Source organism: Narcine bancroftii, chromosome 2 (assembly GCF_036971445.1).
Source record: "Narcine bancroftii isolate sNarBan1 chromosome 2, sNarBan1.hap1, whole genome shotgun sequence".
Classification (NCBI taxonomy): Eukaryota; Metazoa; Chordata; class Chondrichthyes; order Torpediniformes; family Narcinidae; genus Narcine; species Narcine bancroftii.
In genome coordinates this window covers 10,365,975-10,389,026 of record NC_091470.1, presented here as the reverse complement: position 1 = coordinate 10,389,026, position 23,052 = coordinate 10,365,975, and the positions used below count along the sequence as shown (strand labels likewise).

Sequence of the window (23,052 nt, the reverse complement as noted above, 5' to 3'; positions counted from 1 at the left end):
AGAAGGCCCAGGTGCAAGTGTCAGTGGTGGTGTCCAGGATTGGGATGGCCTCTGGCCACCTGGTAAATCTGTCCACCATCATGAGCAGATAGTGCTACCCTTGGGAGACTGGCAAGGGGCCCATTATATCGAGATGGATGAACCTGTTGTAAAAGTTCACCATGCCCATGAATTCTTGCAGCCTTTTCAGGCTCATTGGCCTGGTGAACGATGGGACAGCCTTCACCATGTCAGGTAAAGGAGTGGCGCCGTCCTTGCTGATCCTGTGCACCAGGAAGTTGATTTTGTCAAGGCCAAACTGGTACTTCGCCGGGTTGATGATGAGGCTGTATTCACCTAGCTGGTTGAAAAGCTGGCAGAGGTGGGAGGTGTGCTTCTCATGTGTCTTGCTCGCTACCAGGATGTCATCCAGGTAAATGAAGAGGAACTGCAAGTCTCTGCTGACCGTGTCCATGAGGCGCTGGAAAGTCTGGGCTGCATTCTTTATGCCAAATGGCATGTGGAGAAATTCAAAGAAGCTGAAGGGGGTGATGAAAACAGTCTTCTGGACATCATCCGGGTGGTATCCCCGGATCAGGTCAACTTTGGAGAAGATGTTTGCGCCATGGAGGTTGGCTGCAAAATCCTGTATGTGAGGATCGGGTAGTGGTCGGGTGTCGTTGAGGCACCTGTAGTCTCTGCAGGGTCTCCAGCTGCCATTGGACTTGGGCACTAAGTGGAGGGGAGAGGTCCATGGATTGTTGGAGTGGCGGATGATATCGAGTTCCTGCATGCACAAACTCTTCCTTGGCAAGGTTGAGCTTGTTGGAAGCCAGACACTGGGCTCAGGAATGTACAGATGGGCCTGTAGTTGTGATATGGTGCTGGATGCTGTGCTTTGGCATGGTGAACTGGGGACGCAGAATAGAGAGATAGCTGGCAAGGAAGCGGCTGTATTGGCCAAGTGAAGCCTCCATAGAGGCAAGCTGGTTGGCTGGCTCATTGGACATGCTGAGGGGTACTGTCTGGAAGGTCTCTGCTCTGGAGGTCTACCAGTAGGCAGTGTGCCTGCAAAAAATCTGCTTCCATAAGTGGTTTGTCCATGGATGCCACAGTGAATGACCAATTGAAATGATCTCACTGAAACGTACAGGGATGTACCTTTTGCCAAAAGTTTTAATAGTGGTGTTGGCTGAGCGCAGGGTGGGGCGATGGGGTCTCGTGTCTTGAGTGACATTGGGGGATGACGCTTATCTCCACACCTATGTCCCAGATATGGAGTAGGCTGTTTGGCTGGCAAGCTGCCGTGGCCACTAACATCAACTGGCCCTTTCATTTCCCTGAAACAGCAGGGTTGGTGGCACCTATAAGCTCCTGTGCTCCACCGTTGGTGATAGAAGTACCACTTCGGGTCGGGCTTCTCCATTCGTGGGCGGGACAGTTCTGGCTCACATATTGGGCACTGGCTTGGATGGTGGCTTTGACATGCAGTTGGCTTTCATTGTGGGCTCGTGTTTAGAGCGGTTAAGGACGTTTGCCCGTGCCGCAACCTTACGTGGGTCACTGAAATCCGCTTTGGCCAGCAGCAGCTTAATGTCTTCGGACATTTGCTCGAGGAACGTCTGCTCGAACATGAGGCAGGGCTTGTGTCCCTCTGCCAAGGTGAGCATCTCATCCATGAGGTCGGACAATGTTCTGTCCCCTGGGCTCTCCAGGTGGAGGAGCCTGGTGTCTCTTTCGCCTCTTAAGGAGGGTCTTTAAAGCCATGTATTTACCTTCCTCTGGCAGTGACTGGATTCATGCAAGGCCTTCTGGTCCAGCGAGCTGATGATGTGGAAGTATTTTGTCGAATCCAAGGTAATCAGTTTTATCTGGAACTGGGCCTCTGGTTGGCTGAACCAAGTGCGTGGCCTGTTCACCCAGAATGTGGGCCGCTTTAATAGCCTACAGCTGCGGGGTCCATTGTGCCGAGACTTCAGAATGTAGAAACTCATCAGGGTCGCGTGTGTGTGTGTGTGTGTGTGTGTGTGTGTGTGTGTGTGTGTGTGTGTGTGTGTGTGTGTGTGTGTGTGTGTGTGAGTGTGTGTGTGTGAGCTCAGCGAGAAGAACTGACACTTTAGGCTGTGAGCTTGTTAAGCCCAACTAGTTTACTTCAAGTTTCATGCTGCAGCCTTTAAGGCTCTCTGGAGCCTGCTGCTTATGTCCTGGAACTCATGTCAAGCTGATGTAAGCATGTACATGTTATTTCAGTCTGTATAGGAAGAGAAGGACTTTGGCACGACTGCTCCATTGACCACTCCAAGTGGAGCCGGTTCGCTGCTACAAATATGTGCACTGCCATACACGAATGAAAATAATGGAGAATGGGAGGAAAATTGCAAAATACTACATAGAAACAGGAAAGCTTGACCAAATGTTAGAGCAGTTTTCCAAGAGTAAAACCTCTGAGAAAATACAGTTGGAATTAAAAAGATTAGAAGTGGAACAGAAGAGATTATGGGAAAATCCAGAACCCGGGGCCATGGTTTGAGGATAATAGGCAAACCATTTAGGACCGAGATGAGGAGGAATTTCTTGACCCAGAGGGTGGTGAATCTGTGGAATTCATTGCCACAGAGGGCAGTAGAGGCAGGTTCATTAAATCTATTTAAGAGGGAATTAGATCTATTTCTTCAGTATAAAGGTATTAAAGGTTACGGAGAGAAGGCGGGGACGGGGTACTGAACTTTAAGATCAGCCATGATCTCGTTGAATGGCGGAGCAGGCTCGAAGGGCCGAATGACCTACTCCTGCTCCTATCTTCTATGTTTATCTATGTTTCTATGTTAGATTAGAAATTGAAGCTATATTCCAGGCTTATGAGTTAGTTTCAGAGGCAGAACTTCAGGAATTTTAAAGACATCCAATCGAAAACAGATTTTGCATGTGAAAAGGCTGTGTGTTTTGACTGGTGATGCGCATCGAAGACAGTAAACAATGATTATAATCGATTGTGAGAATTGATAATAATTAAGATTAAAAGATGTGTTCCTAATGATATTAAAGCATTCTTGGATGAGAAGGAGGTGAAAACTTAGCAGGAATCTGCTAAGTTAGCCAATAAATATGCTTTAACACATAATCCTAAGTTAAAATTTTAAAAAGAGCACTGTGGATAATGCAAATAAGATGGAGAGTAAATGTGAAAATAGTAATAGGGGTAAAGATTAATGTAAGTTGGTAAAGGAGAAACCTTTGGCTCCCCTTTGACATTATTGACCACTACCGTAAAGAGGCTGGTCACATGCTAGCAAGTTGTCCTGTGCTGAAAGAGAGAGGAAAACAGGTAGCACTGAATGCTTGTATTCAAAGTGAAAAGATGGATAAAAACCAAGAGGGATCCAAATTTACTGATAAAATTAGGGATGTATTCCAACCTTTTGTGACTGTGGGTTTGATTTCAGTTAAAGAAGGCGTAAAACAAATGCCATTGAATATATTGAGAGATACTGGTGCTGCTTGTGTTAGACAGAGTTTTGGGAATTTAGTGAAAAATCGGACACCTTTGATTAAAGGTATCAGGGGTGATACTGAGCCCATTCCTTTGCATGGAATAGTGTTAAAAATCAGCCTTGGTTAATGGACCTATTACAATAGGAGTTAGGTCGAACTTGTCAGTGAAAGGAATCTCACTGTTGTCAGGCAATGTCTTAGTGGAGGGGAAGGTTGTTTCTACAGTAGGAATGACAGCTAAACCAGTCGTTGATGAGTCAGAGAGGGACTCTGATATTTACCTTGTTTATGCTAACAAGAATAATGTCTAAAAAGGCTGTGAAAAATGATTTGACAGAAAATAAAGCCTGTGATCATCCAAAATAGCATTTAGGTGTAAATGACCTGATAAAGGTTGAGCAATCTTCTTTATTAGACCCAACCACTGATAGTAAACTTGAGGCTACAGATTTGTTGCTATCCAAACAAGAGTTGATAGCAAGGTAAAATGAGGATCCTGATCTTGCTGAAGTGAGAGATAAGTGCCAGTGGGTTATTATGTCAAAGATGAAGTATTGATGAGAAAGGGGAGACCCTGTGATGTTTCTCCCAGTGAAGATTGGAAAGTAGTGCACTAGTTTGTGATCCCTAAAGCCTATAAGGATGAAATTATAATTTTCTCTCATAGCATGCCCTTCGGTGGTCACCTTTGAGGTGAAGAAAACTATGGATAAGTCAATGAAACAATTTTATTGGCCTAGTTTAAAGAAGGATGTTGTAAGCTTTTGCTGGGCCTGTCATACTTGTCAGATGGTTGGTAAACCTAATCAGGGTCCTCCCCCTGTGCACCCTTAAAGCCTTTATCTGCTTTTAGTGAGCCGTTCTCAAAAGTGATTCCCAGAACCAAAGCTGAGAATCAGTATTTGTTGACAGTTATGTGTGCAGTCATAAAGTTTCCAGAGGCAATTGCGCTGGGAAACATTAAAGCAAAGTCAATTATAAAGGCTTTGTTGATTTTTTTTACCTTGGTTGGCCTGCCTATAGGAATTCAGTCAGATCAAGGGAATAATTTTCTGTCAGGCTTATTCCAACAAGTAATTTATGAATTGAGAGTTAAAGCAGATTGTATCTTCTGCATTCCATCCAGACAGTCAAGAGGCCATGGAGAGGTACCATTCAACCGTGAAAAATATGATGAGAACTTACTGTTTTGAGAATAAGAATGATTGGGATAAAGGAATTTATTTACAGTGAGGGAGTCTGTCCAAGAATCACTTGGCTTTAGTCCATTCATGTTGGTTTTGGACATGAGGTGAAAGGTCCTTTAATGTTATTAAAGGAATAGTGGGTTAATAATGATGTGCATTTAAATTTGTTGGATTCTATCTCAATTTAAGGATCAGTTGCATAAAGTTTGTGAAATGGCAAAGGAGAATTTAAAGGCCATTCAACCGAAGATGAAAGTTTGGTTTGATCACAAAGCACAGATGAGAAATTTTAAACCTGGTGACAAAGTGTTGATTCTGTTTCCAACACATTCAAATCATCTTAGTCCTAGGTTTTTAGAACCATATAAGGTTAAGCCTAAACATAATGAGGTCACTTATGCCTAATCGCAGATGAGAAACTCAGGACTGTCATGTAAATATGATTAAGCTACATTTTGAACAGTAGCCTCACAATGAGACTAAACGTTTGCCAGAGGTGATGGTTATCAACCAGGATAATGAGAAGGTCACAAAAGTTGATAAGCCTGAGCTTGGAAAATTCCATGTTTTTGCAGGACCTGGAAACAAAGTTGGTTCATCTCCAAACTTCAGAAATGGAAAAAAATGAAATAATTACTTTTAAAATTTGAGAATCTATTTTCCGATGTACCTCAGAAAATTTCCATAGCTTTTCATGATGTGAATGTAGGTGATGCAAGACCTATTTTTTTCTTCTTTGGCTTGGCTTCGCGGACGAAGATTTATGGAGGGGGTAAAAAGTCCACGTCAGCTGCAGGCTCGTTTGTGGCTGACCAGTCCGATGCGGGACAGGCAGACACGATTGCAGCGGTTGCAAGGGAAAATTGGTTGGTTGGGGTTGGGTGTTGGGTTTTTCCTCCTTTGCCTTTTGTCAGTGAGGTGGGCTCTGCGGTCTTCTTCAAAGGAGGCTGCTGCCCGCCAAACTGTGAGGCGCCAAGATGCACGGTTTGAGGCGTTATCAGCCCACTGGCGGTGGTCAATGTGGCAGGCACCAAGAGATTTCTTTAGGCAGTCCTTGTACCTTTTCTTTGGTGCACCTCTGTCACGGTGGCCAGTGGAGAGCTCGCCATATAATACGATCTTGGGAAGGCGATGGTCCTCCATTCTGGAGACGTGACCCATCCAGCGCAGCTGGATCTTCAGCAGCGTGGACTCGATGCTGTCGACCTCTGCCATCTCGAGTACCTCGACGTTAGGGGTGTGAGCGCTCCAATGGATGTTGAGGATGGAGCGGAGACAACGCTGGTGGAAGCGTTCTAGGAGCCGTAGGTGGTGCCGGTAGAGGACCCATGATTCGGAGCCGAACAGGAGTGTGGGTATGACAACGGCTCTGTATACGCTTATCTTTGTGAGGTTTTTCAGTTGGTTGTTTTTCCAGACTCTTTTGTGTAGTCTTCCAAAGGCGCTATTTGCCTTGGCGAGTCTGTTGTCTATCTCATTGTCGATCCTTGCATCTGATGAAATGGTGCAGCCGAGATAGGTAAACTGGTTGACCGTTTTGAGTTTTGTGTGCCCGATGGAGATGTGGGGGGGCTGGTAGTCATGGTGGGGAGCTGGCTGATGGAGGACCTCAGTTTTCTTCAGGCTGACTTCCAGGCCAAACATTTTGGCAGTTTCCGCAAAGCAGGACGTCAAGCGCTGAAGAGCTGGCTCTGAATGGGCAACTAAAGCGGCATCATCTGCAAAGAGTAGTTCACGGACAAGTTTCTCTTGTGTCTTGGTGTGAGCTTGCAGGCGCCTCAGATTGAAGAGACTGCCATCCGTGCGGTACCGGATGTAAACAGCGTCTTCATTGTTGGGGTCTTACAAGACCTATTAAACAGCATCCATATCAGATGAATATCGAAAAGTGCAAACTAGTAGATCAGGAAATTGATTACATGTTAAAGAATGGCATCATTAGAAAGTCCACTTCAGGCTGGAGTTCACCTTGTGTTTTAGTGCCTAAGCCAGATGGAACTGTTAGGTTGTGCACAGACGATAGGAAGGTAAATGCTGTGACGAAGACAGATGCTATTCGTTGAGTGGATGATTGTATAGACAAGGTGGAGAAGGCAAAATTTCTTTCTAAAATTAACTTGTTGAAAGGTTACTGGTGTGTTCTTTGAACAGATAGGGGTAAAGAGGTTTCTGCATTTGTAAAACCTTCTGCCCTTTGAAATGAAGAATGTTCTGAAGACATTTTAAAGAATGATTAATACTCTAATTCTGGGGTTCTACCTGGTGACATTGCTGATTTAGTTATCAGTAATGACACGTGGGAAGAGCATGTCCTTGAGTAAGACTTTCAAAGGCAAATCTCACCATTAAGTAAAAGCAAGTTTGCTCATGCGACTGTTACTTATCTGGATTATGTGTCATAGAACGGGGGCAGTTGGTGCCAGTTGAGGCAAAGATTTTGACCATCTCTGAGTTCCCTGTTCCAATTAGTAAGAAACCTCTTAAAAAGCTCCTGGTAATGATTGGCTATTATCACAAGTTTTGTAAAATTTTGGCAGATATTGCACTCCCTTTAACAAAACTGCTTAAGAAGGGATAAAATTTTGTCTGGTTGAATTGTTGCCAAGAGCATTTGAAAAATTGAATGCCATATTATGCCACAAACCTGTGCTTAAGTCACCTGATTTAGAGAAACCATTTTCTTTAGCCGTGGCCTGCCAGTGATGAAGATGTGGTTGTGGTGCTGTTACAGTAGAATGATGATAATATTGACTATCTTGTGGCCTACTTCTCAAAGAAGTTTAATGATCATCAGAAAAATTATTCCACCATAGAGAAAGAGATGTTAGCTCTTGTGTTGCTATACAACACTTTGATGTTTACATTTATACAGCTCAAAAACCTGATCATAATCCATTGGTCTTTTTGTGTAAAAACTGGAGTTTGATTTTGCAAGAGTATGAATTGATAATAACACACATTAAAGGAAAGGACAGTTTGATAGCTGATTGCCTTTTTAGATGCTAAACTTTGTAAATGAAATTAGTTACTGTGCGTTTGTATATAAACATTGTTTTGATGTATATTATTGTTGTGACACCTTAATTACTAAATTTTGTTCTTGCAGGTCAAAATTTTCTTTGTGGGTGGGAGGTGTTATGGACCATGGACCGACCTTTTTGGACTGTGACTGTCACTTTAAAGGATGGCTTCTACTGAGGTGTAACAAAGTGCTATTTCACCAAGGTCAAGCTATGCAGATAAGAGAGAGGGGAATATATTAATTGCTAGAACTTTCTAGGAGGAGGGGAAAATCCCGCTGCTGAAGTAGAGAGACAGAGTTCAGTGGAGTAGCCAGAAGGATACACAGAGACACTACATGCTCTGTGTTGAGAATGGTTCCAGCTGACTGAATACGAGTGTGACAAAAAGGTCACTTTATGTCTTCTTGTGAAGAAAATTGTGGAGGGCTGTATGAAATGCACATGCTGCCTCATAAGTGAGGTGGTTCAAAAAAACACAACCTTCAAGAACCAAGGTAAGTCCATCTAAAGAAACCTGCCAAAGGATTCATAAGTTTAATGCAACGCAACATCAGTCCTCTCTCTCTCTCTCTCTCTCTCTCTCTCCCCCCCTCTCTCTCTCCCCCCCCTCTCTCTCTCCCCCCCCCTCTCTCTCTCCCCCCCTCTCTCTCTCTCCCCCTCCTCCCCCCCCCCCCCACAATGTTCAATTTGATGTCTTTTTGTTATCAGTTAAAGAACTGATTTTTGGCATTGAACTTTGAGATTGAATTCTGTGGACTGTGTTTTTGGACTGACTTGTTTGACTGGACTGACCTGGGGTTTTGGAGATTTTTTGAGTATTGGACACAGACTGTAATGGTATGTTCCCCCCCCCCCCCCCTCCCCACATACACACTGTTTATGAACATATCTGCATATTTACTATAGAGGATTATAGTGGGGTTAATTTGGGTAAGACATCATATTGTTAATAGTTTTTAATAAAGGTAGAGTTTTGTGTTGCATTTTCTGTTGTTGCTGGTTTGAGATGTAACAAAGGCAAGATACAGCAATCATTGAACTTGCCATCCAATGTTACTGCAATGTGAGAGGAAACTAGAGCACCTGAGGAAAACTACCGCAGTTACTGGGAGAATGTGCAGATTGCCTGAGGTTGGGAACAAACTTGGGAGGTTGCAATTGTAAGACAGCAGCATGAAATGTTGCACCACTGCAATGCCCTGCTCTGAGGAATGGAGGTGTGGAGTATGTTCAGTGTCTGAGGGGTCCTCCTAGCTTACGGTCAGTAATCAGTGAGGTAAAAGTCAATGGCTTGTTGTTCCAAAAGGATCTTAATGCTATTTTGGACTTTGGTCTCCACGTGAAGGAGCAGGCCAATAGTCTGCATTTCTGCTGCACTTCACAGCTGTCCTGGAGAAACTCTGCAGGGCACACTTCATCCAGATAAAATAAAAGGCAGTCAACATTTCAAGATCAAAATCCTGGCAGATGCCTGAATAAAAAGAGTGAGGGGGAGGTGAAGGGGGCGATGGTGGAGACTTAGGTTAACAAGTGAGAGGTAAAAGATGGACAGAAGTGAAAGAAGCTGCTGGCCCAACCAATATGAATGATGCAATCTTGGCCTGAACACCATTTCCCTACCCTCTCCCCAGGGTGTGGGGTGTAGAGCGGGTCGAAAGAACCAAAGACTTGTTGATCCAAATCAAGGCTTTTATTAACTAAAAGACTGGAGCATATCACAAGTAGGTCGACCAGTCCAGAATGACCTGGTTTGGCTAGGAGCAATCCTTTAAGACCTGCCAGTAGGTGTGGCTACACTCTCAGTCAATCACAGTTATCCTGCACTACCATCTGTACATATGTACATATACACATTAGTGATAGAATCTGTACTATCACATTCACCCCTTCTTTGAGAACTGACCCCAGGGTGGATGGAGGTTAAGGGCTGTACCGGTCATGGGCCTGACCATCCAGCGTGACCGCCATGGTACCGAGATTGGGGTCGCTGGAGTCATGTCGCCAGCAGGCCCGTAGGGTGCGGCCACTGCTTTGCTCAATTCCCCAACAGCGTTGTCGACAGTCTGATTTGAGCTGGTGGGGTGGTGCTGGTCCCTCTGTTCAAGCACATGTCCTGGGGAAGAAGGAATAGCGGGGAGGTTGGGTTAAAGGCATTGCTGCGCCTGATGTGGCTTGGGCTAGGTCCCTTACCGAGACTGTGTCCTCCCTCCTGTCTGGGTACTCAACATAGGCATAATGCGGGTTCGCATGGAGTCACTTGGTCAACCAAGGGGTCAACCAGATGTGGTGTCGTCAGAGGACCGGACCAGGAACCGTGAGCCATGCCGGTATGGTTGTTCCCAATTCGGATTTCCTCGGGAAAGAGAACATCCTTTCATGGAGGGTGGCATTGGTCGCGGTGCATAGGAGGGAGTGGATGGAGTGTAGGGCACTAGTGAGCATGTCCTGCCAGCGAGAGGCGGGGAGACCTTTGGACCGAAGGGCAAATGTAACTGCTTTCCAGACAGTGGCATTCTCTCTTTCGACTTTCCCATTACCACATGGGTTATAGCTAATGGTCCTGCTTGAAGCAATACCACGCTCCAGAAGGTACTGCCGCAGCTCTGCGCTCATAAACGAGGACCCCCTGTCACTGTGGATGTAACTGGGATACCTGAAGATGGCAAAGATGCTGTACAGGGCCTCTATAACTGAGGAGGCAGTCATGTCCAAGCAGGGCACAGCGAAGGGGAAGCGGGAGTACTCGTCGATGGCTGTAAGGATGTAGGTGTTATAGTTGGTCGACGGTAGGGGTGGGTGGCTTTGATGTCGTGGGCGTTCTCTGGACGGAAGAAGTGGGGCTTGCACTCAGCGCACACCGGGCAGGCTCGGGTCATGGAGTGAATCTCCTTGACCGTGTAGGGCAGGTTGCGAGCTTTGACAAAGTGCGCGAACCTAGTGACCCCCTGGATGACAGAGCTCCTCATGGAGTCTCTGCAGCCTGTCCAGTTGTATGTTGGCACAAGTCCCCCTAGAGAGCGCATTTGGCGGGTCGTTGAGTTTACCAGGCCGATACAGTATGTCATAATTAATGGTGGAGAGCTCGATTCTCCACCTGCTGATTTTGTCATTCTTGATCTTACCTTGTTGGGTATTGCTAAACATGAAGGAAACTGCGCATTGGTCGGTCAGCAGCGTAAAGTGCCTGCCAGTGAGGTAGTGTCTACAACGATGTACTGCTTCGACTATGGCCTGGGCCTCCTTCTCGACAGAGGTGTGTCGGCTCTCAGGACCCTGGAGGGTTCTGGAGAAGAAGGCTACCGGGTGGCGGCCTGGTTCAGAGTAGCTGCCAGTGCAAAGTTGGACACATCGCTCTTGACTTGGAACGGAATGGACTTGTTGATGGTGTGCAGCGTTGCAGCAGCGATGTCCAATTTGATGCGGTCGAAGGCCACTCTGGCTTCGGTTGACGGGGGAAGGAGGTGGTCTTGATGAGTGGCTGTGCTTTGTCGGCATAGTGTGGAACCCATTGGGCATAGTAAGAGAAAAAGCCCAAGCAGCATCTGAGTGCCTTCTGGGTGTGGGGGGTGGGGGGGGGGGGGGTGGGAGGTGGGGCAAGTCCATGAGGGGACGCATGCAGTCAAGGTCCAGCATGACCACCCCGTTCTCCACCACACAACCCAGAATTACGAGCCAAGTGGTCTGGAAGACACACTTGTTGAAATTGTAGGTCAAGTTCAGGTGAATTGCAGTCTGAAAAAATTTCTCCAAGTTGGCATCGTGATCCTCTGTGTCATGGCTGCAGATGGTGACATTGTCCAGATACGGGAGAGTAGCAGTGAGCCCATTCTGGTCCACCATCCAGTCCATTTCCCACTGGAAGACCGCAACGCCATTTGTGACCCCAAAGGGTACCCTGAGGAATTGATACAGCCGCCCATTCGCTTTGAAGGCCATGAAAGGTCGGTCTTCTCGGTGGATCAGGAGCTGATGATAGGCCAAACCTAAGTCAATGGTGGAAAATACATAGTGTTGGGCAATCTGATTCACCACATCCATGATCCGTGGAAGGGGGTACACATCCAGAAGCATGAAGCGATTGATTGTCTGACTGTAGTCAACCACCATCCGCGGGTTCTCCCCCGTTTTTAATAACCACCACCTGGGCCCTCCATGGACTCGAACTAGGTTCGATAATGTCTTCATCCAGCAGTCTGCACACCTCGCTTGTGATAAATTTCCTGTGTTCATAACTATATTGCCGGCTTTTGGTGGCTACAGGCTTCCAGCCGGATGAGATTTGCGAAAAGTGCTGGCGGAGCAACTTGGAGGGTGGAGAGACTACAGGTGAGGCCCTGGGGCGTGGGGGCGGGTGGCTCGGGCTGCTGCTGGCAGGAGGTTCCCGGGGTGGAGTGGTTACAGACAGAGAGTGGAGCATGAGGCCCCCCAAAGTGCAGGGAAACGGTTTGAAACTGGCACTGAAAATCCAGCCCCAGCAGTGCAGGGGCGCACAATTGGGGAAGGACTAATAGTTTGAAGTCTGTGAACGTGATGCCCTGGACTTTCAGGGTCACCACGCAGTACTTCTTTACCCCAGTCAAGTGCGATCTAGTCGCCAATGAAATTCTCTGCAGTGGGGAGAATAGCCAGTCCGCAACAGTGGGCCAGGTCTGGGCAGATAAAACTGTCAGTTGACCCCGAGTCAAATAAGCAATTGGTATAGTGTCCAAGCACTTTAATCAGTTCCATAGCTTTTGTGAGGGGTTGGGGGAAGTCCTGGTCAAGGGTTATTGATGCAGAGACTTGTAATGGGGACAGTGGAGTCCTGTATGATGACGTCACGCAACGTGTGCATGATGATATCACGCAAACAGTTGGGCCTGAAGAGACAGCATCGAGTAGTTGGTGCTGGGGGTGTCAGCCAGCCAACGGTAAGTATTGGGGGGTCGCTGCTTGCCATCGGCGGTGGGGCGGACAGCGGCAGCGGGTCCCTGGTCGGCAGCGTTGGGTCCCTGGTGAGCAGCGTCAGTGGGTACCGGATCGGTAGCGTTGGTCGCAGTTGCGGGTACCAGGTCAGCTGCTTCAGTGATGGTGGGTCCCCAGTCGGTAGCGGCGGCTGGTCCCCGGTCAGAAGCAGCAGCGGGTCCCTGGTCGGCGGTAGCGGCGGCGGGTCCCTGGTCAGTGGCAGCGGCTGTTGATGTTGGGGCTGGGGCCTGGTCGGACGTTGCTTCGTGAGGTAGGGTGAACGTCATTGCGGCAAGGGCAGGTTGTACCTTCCGTGCTCGGCGTCTGCCCCGTGACATCATGTGCTGGCGTGCAGTGAAGTACTCACTCTCATTGGACAAGAGCTCTGAGGAAGAAGTGTTTGAAATGGAGAGTGATGATTGGGCTTCACACAAGGCACTGTGTTTGATGGCAACCATTTTGGAGTGACATACTACAGCAAAATGGCCGTTTATTTTTAAATTATTTTTCACACTATGAACCATATGAATTAAAATACACACAAATATTTCCCTCTTGAATATACACAGTGTCATTTTCTTCCCTTTTTTGCCCCCTTCCTTTCCTCCCTCCTTCCCACCCCCCACCAACCCCATTAAACGTTCAACATATACAATACAATAAACCCATTAAACAATGTCATCGCACAATGAAAATAAACAAGAAAATTGTGTCATCTACTTTTACACACTGGGTCAGTTCATTTCGTCTTCTTCTCATTCTAGCATTTTAGGGGGTGGAGGTCCGCGGTAGGCCCTCTCTGTTGGTTCCATGTGCGGTTCCCAAATTTGTTTGAATACTGTGACTTTATTTCTTAAATTGTATGTTATTTTTTCCAATAGAATATATTTCTTCATTTCCATGTACCATTGCTATACTCTCAGGCTCTCTTCTGATTTCCAAGTTGACTTTATACATTTTTTTGCTACAGCTAAGGCTATCATAATAAATCTTTTTTGCGCTTCATCCAGTTTAAGGCCTAATTCTTTCCTTCTTATATTACTAAGAAGAAAGATCTCTGGATTTTTTGGTATGTTGCTTTTTGTGATTTTATTTAATACCTGATTTAGATCTTCCCAAAACTTTTCCACTTTCTCACATGCCTAAATTGTTCCCGTTTCCTTCTTACAGCGAAAACATATGTCTGATACTGTTGGGTCCCATTTATTTAACTTTTGGGGCGTGATATAAAACCTGTGTAACCTCGTGTTTATTATATTCTTCATAGTTCCAGAGCATATCTTCTCCCATATTTCATTTTTTATCTTTATGTTTAAATCCTTTTCCCACTTTTGTTTGGGTTTATAGCTTATTTCATCATTTTCTTTCTCTTGAAGCTTGATGTACATGTTTGTTATAAATCTTTTAATTATCATTGTGTCTGTAATCACATATTCAAAGCTGCTTCCTTCTGGTAACCTCAACCTGCTTCCCAATTTGTCCTTCAAGTAGAATTTCAGTTGGTGGTAGGCAAACATTGTACCATGAGTTATTCCAAATTTGTACTTCATTTGTTCAAATGATAATAAATTATTTCCCAAAAAGCAATTTTCTTTTCTTTTAATTCCAATTCTCTAAAGGAAAGGTTATCTATTGTGAAAGGGATTAGTTGATTTTGCGTCAATAATAATTTTGGTATTTTGTAATTTGTTTTTTTTCTTTCTAAGTGAATCTTCTTCCAAAGGTTGAGCAGATGGTGCAGTACTGGTGAACTTGTATGTTGCACCAGTTTTTCATCCCACTTATAAAGTATTTGTTCTGGTAGCTTCTCCCCTATTTTATCTAGCTCTAAATTGGTCCAATCTGGTTTTTCCCTTGTTTGTTAAAAATCTGATAGATATCTTAATTGTGCTGCTCTATAATAATTCTTAAAGTCTTAAAGTTTGGTAGCTGCAAACCACCTTGTTTGTACCATTCTGTTAATTTATCTAGTGCTATCCTCGGTTTCCCCCCTTTCCATAAGATTTTCCTTATTATTTTCTTTAGTTCATTGAAGAATTTCTCTGTTAAGGGAATTGGTAACGATTGAAATAGGTATTGTATCCTTGGGAAGATAATCATTTTAATGGAATTTACCCTTCCTATCAGTGTTAGTGGTAAATCTTTTCAATGTTCTAAGTCATCTTATAATTTCTTCATTAATGGCTGATAGTTTAATTTGTATAGATGGCCTAGATTGTTATCGAGTCTAATACCTAGGCATCGGATTGCCTGTATTTGCCATTTAAATGGTGATTCTTTTTTAAACTTTGTGTAATCCGCATTATTCATTGGCATCGCTTCACTTTTATTTGCGTTGATCTTGTACCCTGATATTGCTCCATATTCCTTCAATTTCTTATATAATTCTTTTATTGATAATTCTGGTTATACTATGATGTCATCTGCAAATAGACTGATTTCATATTCCTTCTCTTTTATTTTTATCCCTTTTATTTTATTTTCTGTTCTTATCAGTTCTGTCAATGGTTCTATTGCTAAAGCGAACAGTGAGGGAGATAGTGGACATCCCTGCCTAGTTGACCTGCTGAATTTAAATTGGTTCGATATATATCCATTTACTGTCACCTTCACCAATGGTCCCTTATATAATGCTTTAATCCAATTAATATATTTCTCTGGTAGGTTGAACCTCTGTAGTACTTTGAATAAATAATTCCATTCTACCCTGTCAAAGGCTTTCTCTGCGTCTAAAGCAACCGCCACTGTTGGCGTCTTATTTCCTTGTACTCCACATTAGGGTTAGGGTTAACAAGGTTAGGGTTAACAAGGGAAATTAGAGACAGCATTAGGTCCAAAGAGAGAGCATATCAATTGGCCAAAAAAAGTACCACAACCGAAGACTGGGAGCAGTTCAAGATGCACCAAAGGAGGACAAAGGGATTAATCAAGAGAGCAAAAATAAATTATGAAAGTAAGCTTGCGGCAAATATAAAAACCAACTGCAAAAGCTTTTATAAATATGTCAAGAGGAAAAGATTGGTGAAATCCAGAGAAGGTCCTTTGCAGTCGGAATCAGGGGAATATATAATGGGGAATAAGGAAATGGCAGACCAATTAAATTCTTACTTTAGTTCTGTTTTTACAAGAGAGGATACAAATAACCTCCCAAGGATGTTGGGAAACAGAGACTAATGCAAGGGAGGAACTGAAAGAAATCAGTATCTCTAAGGACATGGTCTTGGGGAAATTGATGGGATTGAAGGCAGATAAATCCCAAGGGCCTGATAATCTACATCCTAGGGTACTTAAGGAAGTGGCCATTCAGATAGCAGATGCTTTAAGAATTATTTTCCAGAACTTGATAGACTCAGGATCAGTACCCATGGATTGGAGGGTAGCTAATGTTACCCAACTATTTAAAAAGGGGGGTAGAGAAAAAGCGGGGAATTATAGGCCGGTGAGCCTTACATCAGTAGTGGGCAAAATGACGGAATCCATTATTAAGGATGTAATAGCGGAGCATATGACTAGCAGAGAAGGGATCGGACGGAGTCAACATGGATTTACAAAAGGTAAATCGTGCTTGACAAATCTATTGGAATCCTTTGAGATGGTGACAGGTAAAATAGATGGGGGAGAGCCAGTGGATGTGGTGTACCTGGACTTCCAAAAGGCCTTCGATAAGGTCCCGCATAAACGACTGGCTTACAAAATCAAGGCTCATGGGATTGGGGGCAAAGTATTGATGTGGATTGAGAACTGGCTGGCAGGTAGAAGACAGAGAGTTGGGATAAATGGCTCATTTTCTGAGTGGCAGGCGGTGACCAGTGGGGTGCCACAGGGATCTGTACTGGGACCCCAGCGTTTCACAATTTACATTAATGATCTGGATGAGGGGATTGGATGGAATATCTCCAAATTTGCAGATGATGCTAAGCTAGGAGGGGTTGTGTGCACGGAAGAGGGGGTCAGGAAGCTCCAGTGTGATTTGGATAAATTGAGGGACTGGGCAGATACATGGCAAATGCACTACAATGTGGATAAATGTGAGGTTATCCACTTTGGTAATACAAACCGGAGGGCAGATTACTATTTGAATGGCAATAGATGGGAAAGTGCAGAGAGACCTAGGGGTTCTTGTGCACCAGTCACTGAAGGCGAGCATGCAGGTACAGCAGGCGGTTAAAAAGGCAAATGGTATGTTGGCCTTCATATCAAGAGGGTTTGTGTATAGGAACAAGAATACCTTACTGCAGCTGTACAGGGCCTTGGTGAGACCCCACCTGGAATATTGTATGCAGTTTTAGTCACCTTATCTAAGGAAGGATGTTCTTGCAATGGAGGGAGTGCAGAGGCGATTCACCAGGCTGATACCTGGAATGGCAGGAATGACATGAGGAAAGATTGTGAAAATTGGGATTGTACTCGCTGGAGTTTAGAAGATTGAGAGGGGATCTCATAGAGACATATAAAATTCTGCCAGGACTGGACAGAATGGATGCAGATGGGATGTTTCCAAGGATGGGAAAATCCAGAACCCGGGGCCATGGTTTGAGGATAATAGGCAAACCATTTAGGATCGAGATGAGGAGGAATTTCTTGACCCAGAAGGTGGTGAATCTGTGGAATTCATTGCCACAGAGGGCAGTAGAGGCAGGTTCATTAAATATATTTAAGAGGGAATTTCTTCAGTATAAGGGTATTAAAGGTTACGGAGAGAAGGCGGGGACGGGGTACTGAACCTTAAGATCAGCCATGATCTCGTTGAATGGCGGAGCAGGCTCGAAGGGTCGAATGACCTACTCCTGCTCCTATCTTCTATGTTTCTATCCATGGATTAAGTTAATGAACTTACAGACATTGTCTGTTGTTCGTCTTTACATAATAAATCCTGTTTTACCATTTTTGGTACACAGTCCGCCAATCTGTTTGCTAATAGTTTAGCTATTATCTTATAATCTGAGTTAAGTAGAGATATTGGTCTATACGATGCTGGTGTTAGTGGATCTTTCCCCGTCTTTGGTTTTACTGTAATTATTGCTCTTTTACATGAATCTGGCAAGTTTTGTGTTTCTTCTATCTGGTTCATTACTTCCAGAAGAGGAGGAATTAGTAACTCTTTAAATGTTTTATAGAATTCTATTGGGAGTCCATCCTCTCCAGGCGTTTTATTGTTTGGTAGCTTTTTTAATATATCTTGTATTTCCTCTATTTCAAATGGTTTTATCAATTTGTTTTGCTCCTCTTCTTGCAATTTCGGTAGTTCAGTTTTAGCTAGAAACTCATCTATTTTGTCTTCTTTCCCTTCATTCTCAGTTCGGTATAATTGCTCGTAGAATTCCTTAAAGTTTTCGTTGATCTCTGTTGGGTTATATGTAATTTGTTTGTCCTTTTTCCTTGATGTCAATACCGTTCTTTTAGCTTGTTCTGTTTTAAGCTGCCAAGCTAGTATTTTGTGCGTTTTTTTTCTCCTCGCTCATAATACTTCTGTTTTGTCTTCATTATGTTCTTCTCCACCTTATACGTTTGTAGTGTTTTGTATTTTATTTTTTTTGTCCACCAATTCTCTTTTTGTTGTATCTTGTTGCAATTTCTTTTTCTGTACTATTTCCCTTTCCAGATTGTATTTCCCGATTGTAGTCCTTTTTCATCTTAGTTACATAACTTATTATCTGCCCTCTGATGAAGGTTGTCATTGCATCCCATAATATAAATTGGTCTTTCACTGATTCCATATTTATTTCAAAGTACATTTTAATTTGGTGCTCAATAAATTCTCTAAAGTCCTGTCTTTTAAGTAGCATGGAGTTTAATCTCCATCTATATGTTCTCGGAGGAATGTCCTCCAGCTCTGATCAGATAACAATCTAGCTTTATATTCCGTTTTCCTAACTCTCCTTTGGATATGGGCTAACAATAGGAACTGGCCAATCCTTGAGTATGTTTTATGTCTATTCGAATAATATGAGTATTCCTTCTCCTTTGGGTGTTATCTCCTCCATATATCCAAAAGTTGCATTTCCTGCATTGATTTAACCATAAATTTGGCTACTTCGTTCTTTCTGCTAGTCTTTTGTCCAGTTTTATCCATCTTTGAATCCAAATTAAGGTTAAAGTCTCTTCCTATCAATATATTCCCCTGCATATCTACAATCAAAAAAATATCTTGCATAAACTTTTGATCCTCTTCATTAGGTGCATATATATTGACCAAATTCCAGATTTCTGAATATATCTGACACTTTATCATTACATATCTCCTTGCTGGATCTATTATTTCCTCTCTTATTTGGATTGGTACATTTTGAATTATATGATGCTGCCATTACGTGCCCTACCCAGTCTCTCCTTAATTTATTGTGTTCCACCTCAGTTAGATGCATTTCCTGCACGGTATATATATTTTTTTCTTTTTTCAGTAAATTTAATAGTCTCTTCCTTTTGATTTGTTTATGTATTCCATTAATATTTATAGTCATATAGTTCAACATGGCTATCTCATACTCTGTTTACATCTCATTTCCGCTTCCTCACCACCACCTTTCCCCATTTTCATATCTCAGTTTTCCTTTTTTGAACGCACTGTATGACAACACTTCTAAAACATAAAATACTTCAACCACTCCCACATCTAAAATTTCCTTAACCCCAAGTGTTCCCCCCCCCTCTCTGGGTCACCCCTTATCCCTTGCCGGGCAACCACAACTCCCCTCTCCATTTGGACTGCGAACCCGTTCGCAAGTGTCAACTGATTTTGCAGTGACTATTATTCTCTCCCACCCAAGCCCCTCCAGAAAAAACTTTTAACTTCACATCACAACAAAGCTCCCCTCTTTTCTTCTCTTTTCTTTTTATTTAACCCCTCCTCTTATTTTTCTTTTTTTTTCCCCCTTCTCCCTTACTTCCCTTTTCTTCCCTCCTTTAGTTCTTACTTATACATTATTTTTACATCTTTATATGTAGTTTGTTGTCATTCTTCATTCTTGTTTCATCTCTTCATCTCTCTTTCTGTTCTGCAGGCGTTCTGCAAATTCTTGTGGTTTCTCCGGATCAGAGAACAGTCGGTTTTGCTCCCCCGGGATAACTATTTTAAACCCCGCTGGATATCTTAACATAAATTTATAGCCTTTTTTCCATTGGATCGATTTTGCTGCGTTAAACTCCTTCCTCTTCTTTAGGAGCTCAAAACTTATGTCTGGGTAGAAAAAATTTTTTTGACCTTTGTATTCCAGTGGTTTTTTGTCTTCTCTCATTTTATTCATTGCCTTCTCCAATATATTTTCTCTTGTCCTGTATCTCAGAAATTTTACTAAAACGGATCTTGGTTTTTGTTGTGACTGTGGTTTCGGGGCTGGTGTTCTGTGTGCCCTTTCTATTTCCATTCCTTCCTGCATTTCTGTCATTCCCAGGACTTTTGGGATCCATTCTTTTATAAATTCTTTCATATCTTTCCCTTCTTCATCTTCCTTAAGGCCCACTATATTTATATTGTTTTGCCTACTATAGTTTTCTATAATATCCATCTTCTGAGCTAACAACTCCTGTGTTTCTTTAACTTTTTTGTCACTTTCTTCCAATTTTCTTTTTAAGTCGTTCACTTCCATTTCTACCGTCATTACATGTTCTTCCACATTTTCTAATCCTTTCCCTACATCTATTATGACCAGCTCTATTCTACTCATTTTTTCTTCTGTACTTTTCATTTTTTCTTCTGTACTTTTCATTTTTCTTTTCATTTCACTAAATTCTAGTGTCATCCATTCTTTTAATGCTTTCATTTGTTCTTGAAACATTTTTTTATCTATGTACTGTCCATTCATTTTACCTCCGATTCCTCTGTGCAGAGCTTGGTCTTCTTCTTCTTCTTCTTCTGTGTCTGCTCTTGGGTTTGTGTCTTCTATTTCTCTTCCTTGTATCTGTGTTTCTTGTTGAGCTGCTTGTCTCAGTTTGTTGGGTTTCTTTTTCATGGTTTCTTGATGTTGGTCCTCTTCTGGGCTGATTATCTGTTGGGCCTCTTGCTTCTGTTTTTCTTTCTCACCCCTCCCTTTCCTGTTGCTTTCTTTATCTTCCGGCTGGGAGCCCTGCTGTCGGGCATCTCTCAGCTGTTCGTGCTGTGGAGTTTCACTCTGAGATTCCTCGCGCATGCGCAGTTGCGCACCTCTGTTTGGCTCAGTGAGCCATTTTTGCAGTCCCGCGGTCGGTAGGTAGTGACCCTGCGTGGTCTCCACTAACCTCGGGGAGCGGGCTCCTCTTTCCACGGCGGGTCCCTGCTTTTTCGTGCAGGTAAGACCTTCACCTTTCTCTTCCGGCATCTTTCCTTCTTTTTTTCCCATTGTTTTTGGTTTTTCTTTCTTAGGTGCCATTTTCTCCACACCTTTATCTTTTATTTGTTGTGTTTTGTGTATCTGGGGCTTTGCTTTTTCTTCATTTTTTTTCCTCTTTTCTGGAGAGGGCTGGTATTCTCCTATCGGCCACTACTCCATCACGTGACTCCCCCCCAAACTGGATGTTTTTAAGGCACTTCTGGCACCTGGCTTTTCTTGCCGGGCACTGGGACCTGCTGTGCTTGTTCCTCCCGCTGAAATAACACTTTTGGGGTTGCATCGGGCAGCGTAGCGGCAGTAGTAGGGTAGAGGGAGGGCATCCTACTCACATCAGAGTGTGGGGTCCAGCCCCGAGAGTACACGTCCATACTTAAGACCGCAGCCTCCATCGTCCCTGCGATCCGGATCACGTCCTCTAGGTTTTCTCCCCCGTGCTCTAGCAGGCGCTGCCTCACCTCATTCGATCGAACCCCGGCCACATAGGCATCCCGAATGAGATCGTCTGTAGTCTCCGCTGCAGTTCTGTCTGTGCAGTCACAGTCCCTGCCCATTGCCCTTAGTGCCTGAATATAAGCTCTACAGGACTCACCAGGCTGTTGCCTCCTTGTAGCAAGTTTGTACTGAGCATAGACCCTGTTCACCGGTCGCTCGTAGAGCCCTTTCAGCACCTTCATGGCTGCGGCGTAAGTGGTCGCATCCTGGACACTCTGGTAGACTCTCAGGGACACCATAGTCATCAATATTAGTAGTCGATGGCTGTCCTCTATCACGGCAGGGTGCGAAGCATCTCACCCAGTGCTTAAAGTCATTCGAGACTATAGCTGAATGTGGGTCGATGTTGAGGCATTTCAGCCGTAGCATAAGCTCCATCCCTTCAAAGCTTTTTAGTTAATAAAATTGTAGAGCGCGTCGAAAGAACCAAAGACTTGTTGATCCAAACCAAGGCTTTTATTAACTAAAAGACTGGAGCATATCACAAGTAGGTCGACCAGTCCAGAATGAGCTGGTCTGGCTCGAAGCAATCCTTTAAGACCTGCCAGTAGGTGTGGCTACACTCTCAGCCAATCACAGTCATCCTACACGACCACCTGTACATAGACACATTGGTGATAGAATCTGTTCTATCACATGGGGGGAGGAATGTTCCTCTTCTAAGTTAAAAGATGGCACTTGTCTAAAATATTCAGTGTGAAGTTTGTGCCTTTTATTTTCACCTTATTTTCTTTCTATGGAGGGTTTCCTTGGAAACTTGCTGATCGATCTTCTGTTCTGTCTCTGTTCAGGATGCCTTGTTCTTCTTAAAGGCCTTTTTCAGTAGTCTGGCAGCAGAGCTCGAGCTGTTGATCCCTCCAGATCCTGTTCAGGAAGGTGAGTAACGGCATTTATTTGTTACCTCCCACAGTCAGCAGTTGGAGCAAATATCAAAACCATTTGACAAGGTCAATTATTTTTACCTTTCATTGCTGACTCGCAGGGAATGCTAACTCCACAGATTGTGGCACAGAGACTATTCAGTCACTGACCTTTACTGTGGAAGAGATTATATGGGCACACACTATCTGAGATTATATATTGTGGGATGGATTGTACGGGCACTGACCCTTAGTGTGGGAGGGATTGTATGGGCACTGACCCTTACTATGGGAGGGATTGTACAAGCACTGAATTTGGAGATTTTGGAATGACCACATAACTATCATGTCTCCAGTTCTTTGAGCCGTAGGTCGCCCAGGACTCAGAAGCATGCAAGAGGAAGGAATCCCTGGTGCCCTGTGGAGTATGAGTTTTGGGGTGGGTCTAAGGTTGACCATCAAACACCCTTTTCCTGGAATGTAGAAAGACTGTGCCCCTTCTCAGCGGATGGTTGAGGAGATGAGACACATGTAATCTGATGCAGTGGCCTTCAGTTGGGAAGGTGCAAGGACAGCCTCTGGCTGGATGAATCATGCATGGGTCCCTTCTCCTGATCACCAGCAAATGAGAAGATGATGTTGGTAAAACAAACCAATCACTGACACGGGAGAAACAGAGCTGCAGATGCTGAAACCTGGATCAGACCAGGAACTGGTGGAGAGACTCAGCAGGTCAAGAGGGCATCATGGGGGACATAGTTAGTCAACG

The 23,052-nt window shown here is 44.0% G+C and overlaps 1 protein-coding gene across 17 annotated transcripts in view; it reads left to right on the top strand.

Annotated features, from left to right (window-relative positions):
• Positions 1-23,052, top strand: part of LOC138753182 (autophagy-related protein 2 homolog B-like) — a 245,827-nt gene that overhangs the window by 205,553 nt on the left and 17,222 nt on the right. For 15 of the 17 annotated variants that reach the window (XM_069915817.1, XM_069915816.1, XM_069915821.1 and 12 more), the window contains one exon: positions 22,215-22,299. The exons of the other annotated variants lie outside the window; for them this stretch is intronic. In XM_069915817.1, the coding sequence (XP_069771918.1) occupies positions 22,215-22,299 (85 nt within the window). The remainder of the gene's footprint in view (positions 1-22,214; positions 22,300-23,052) is intronic. 17 annotated transcript variants of the gene reach the window in all.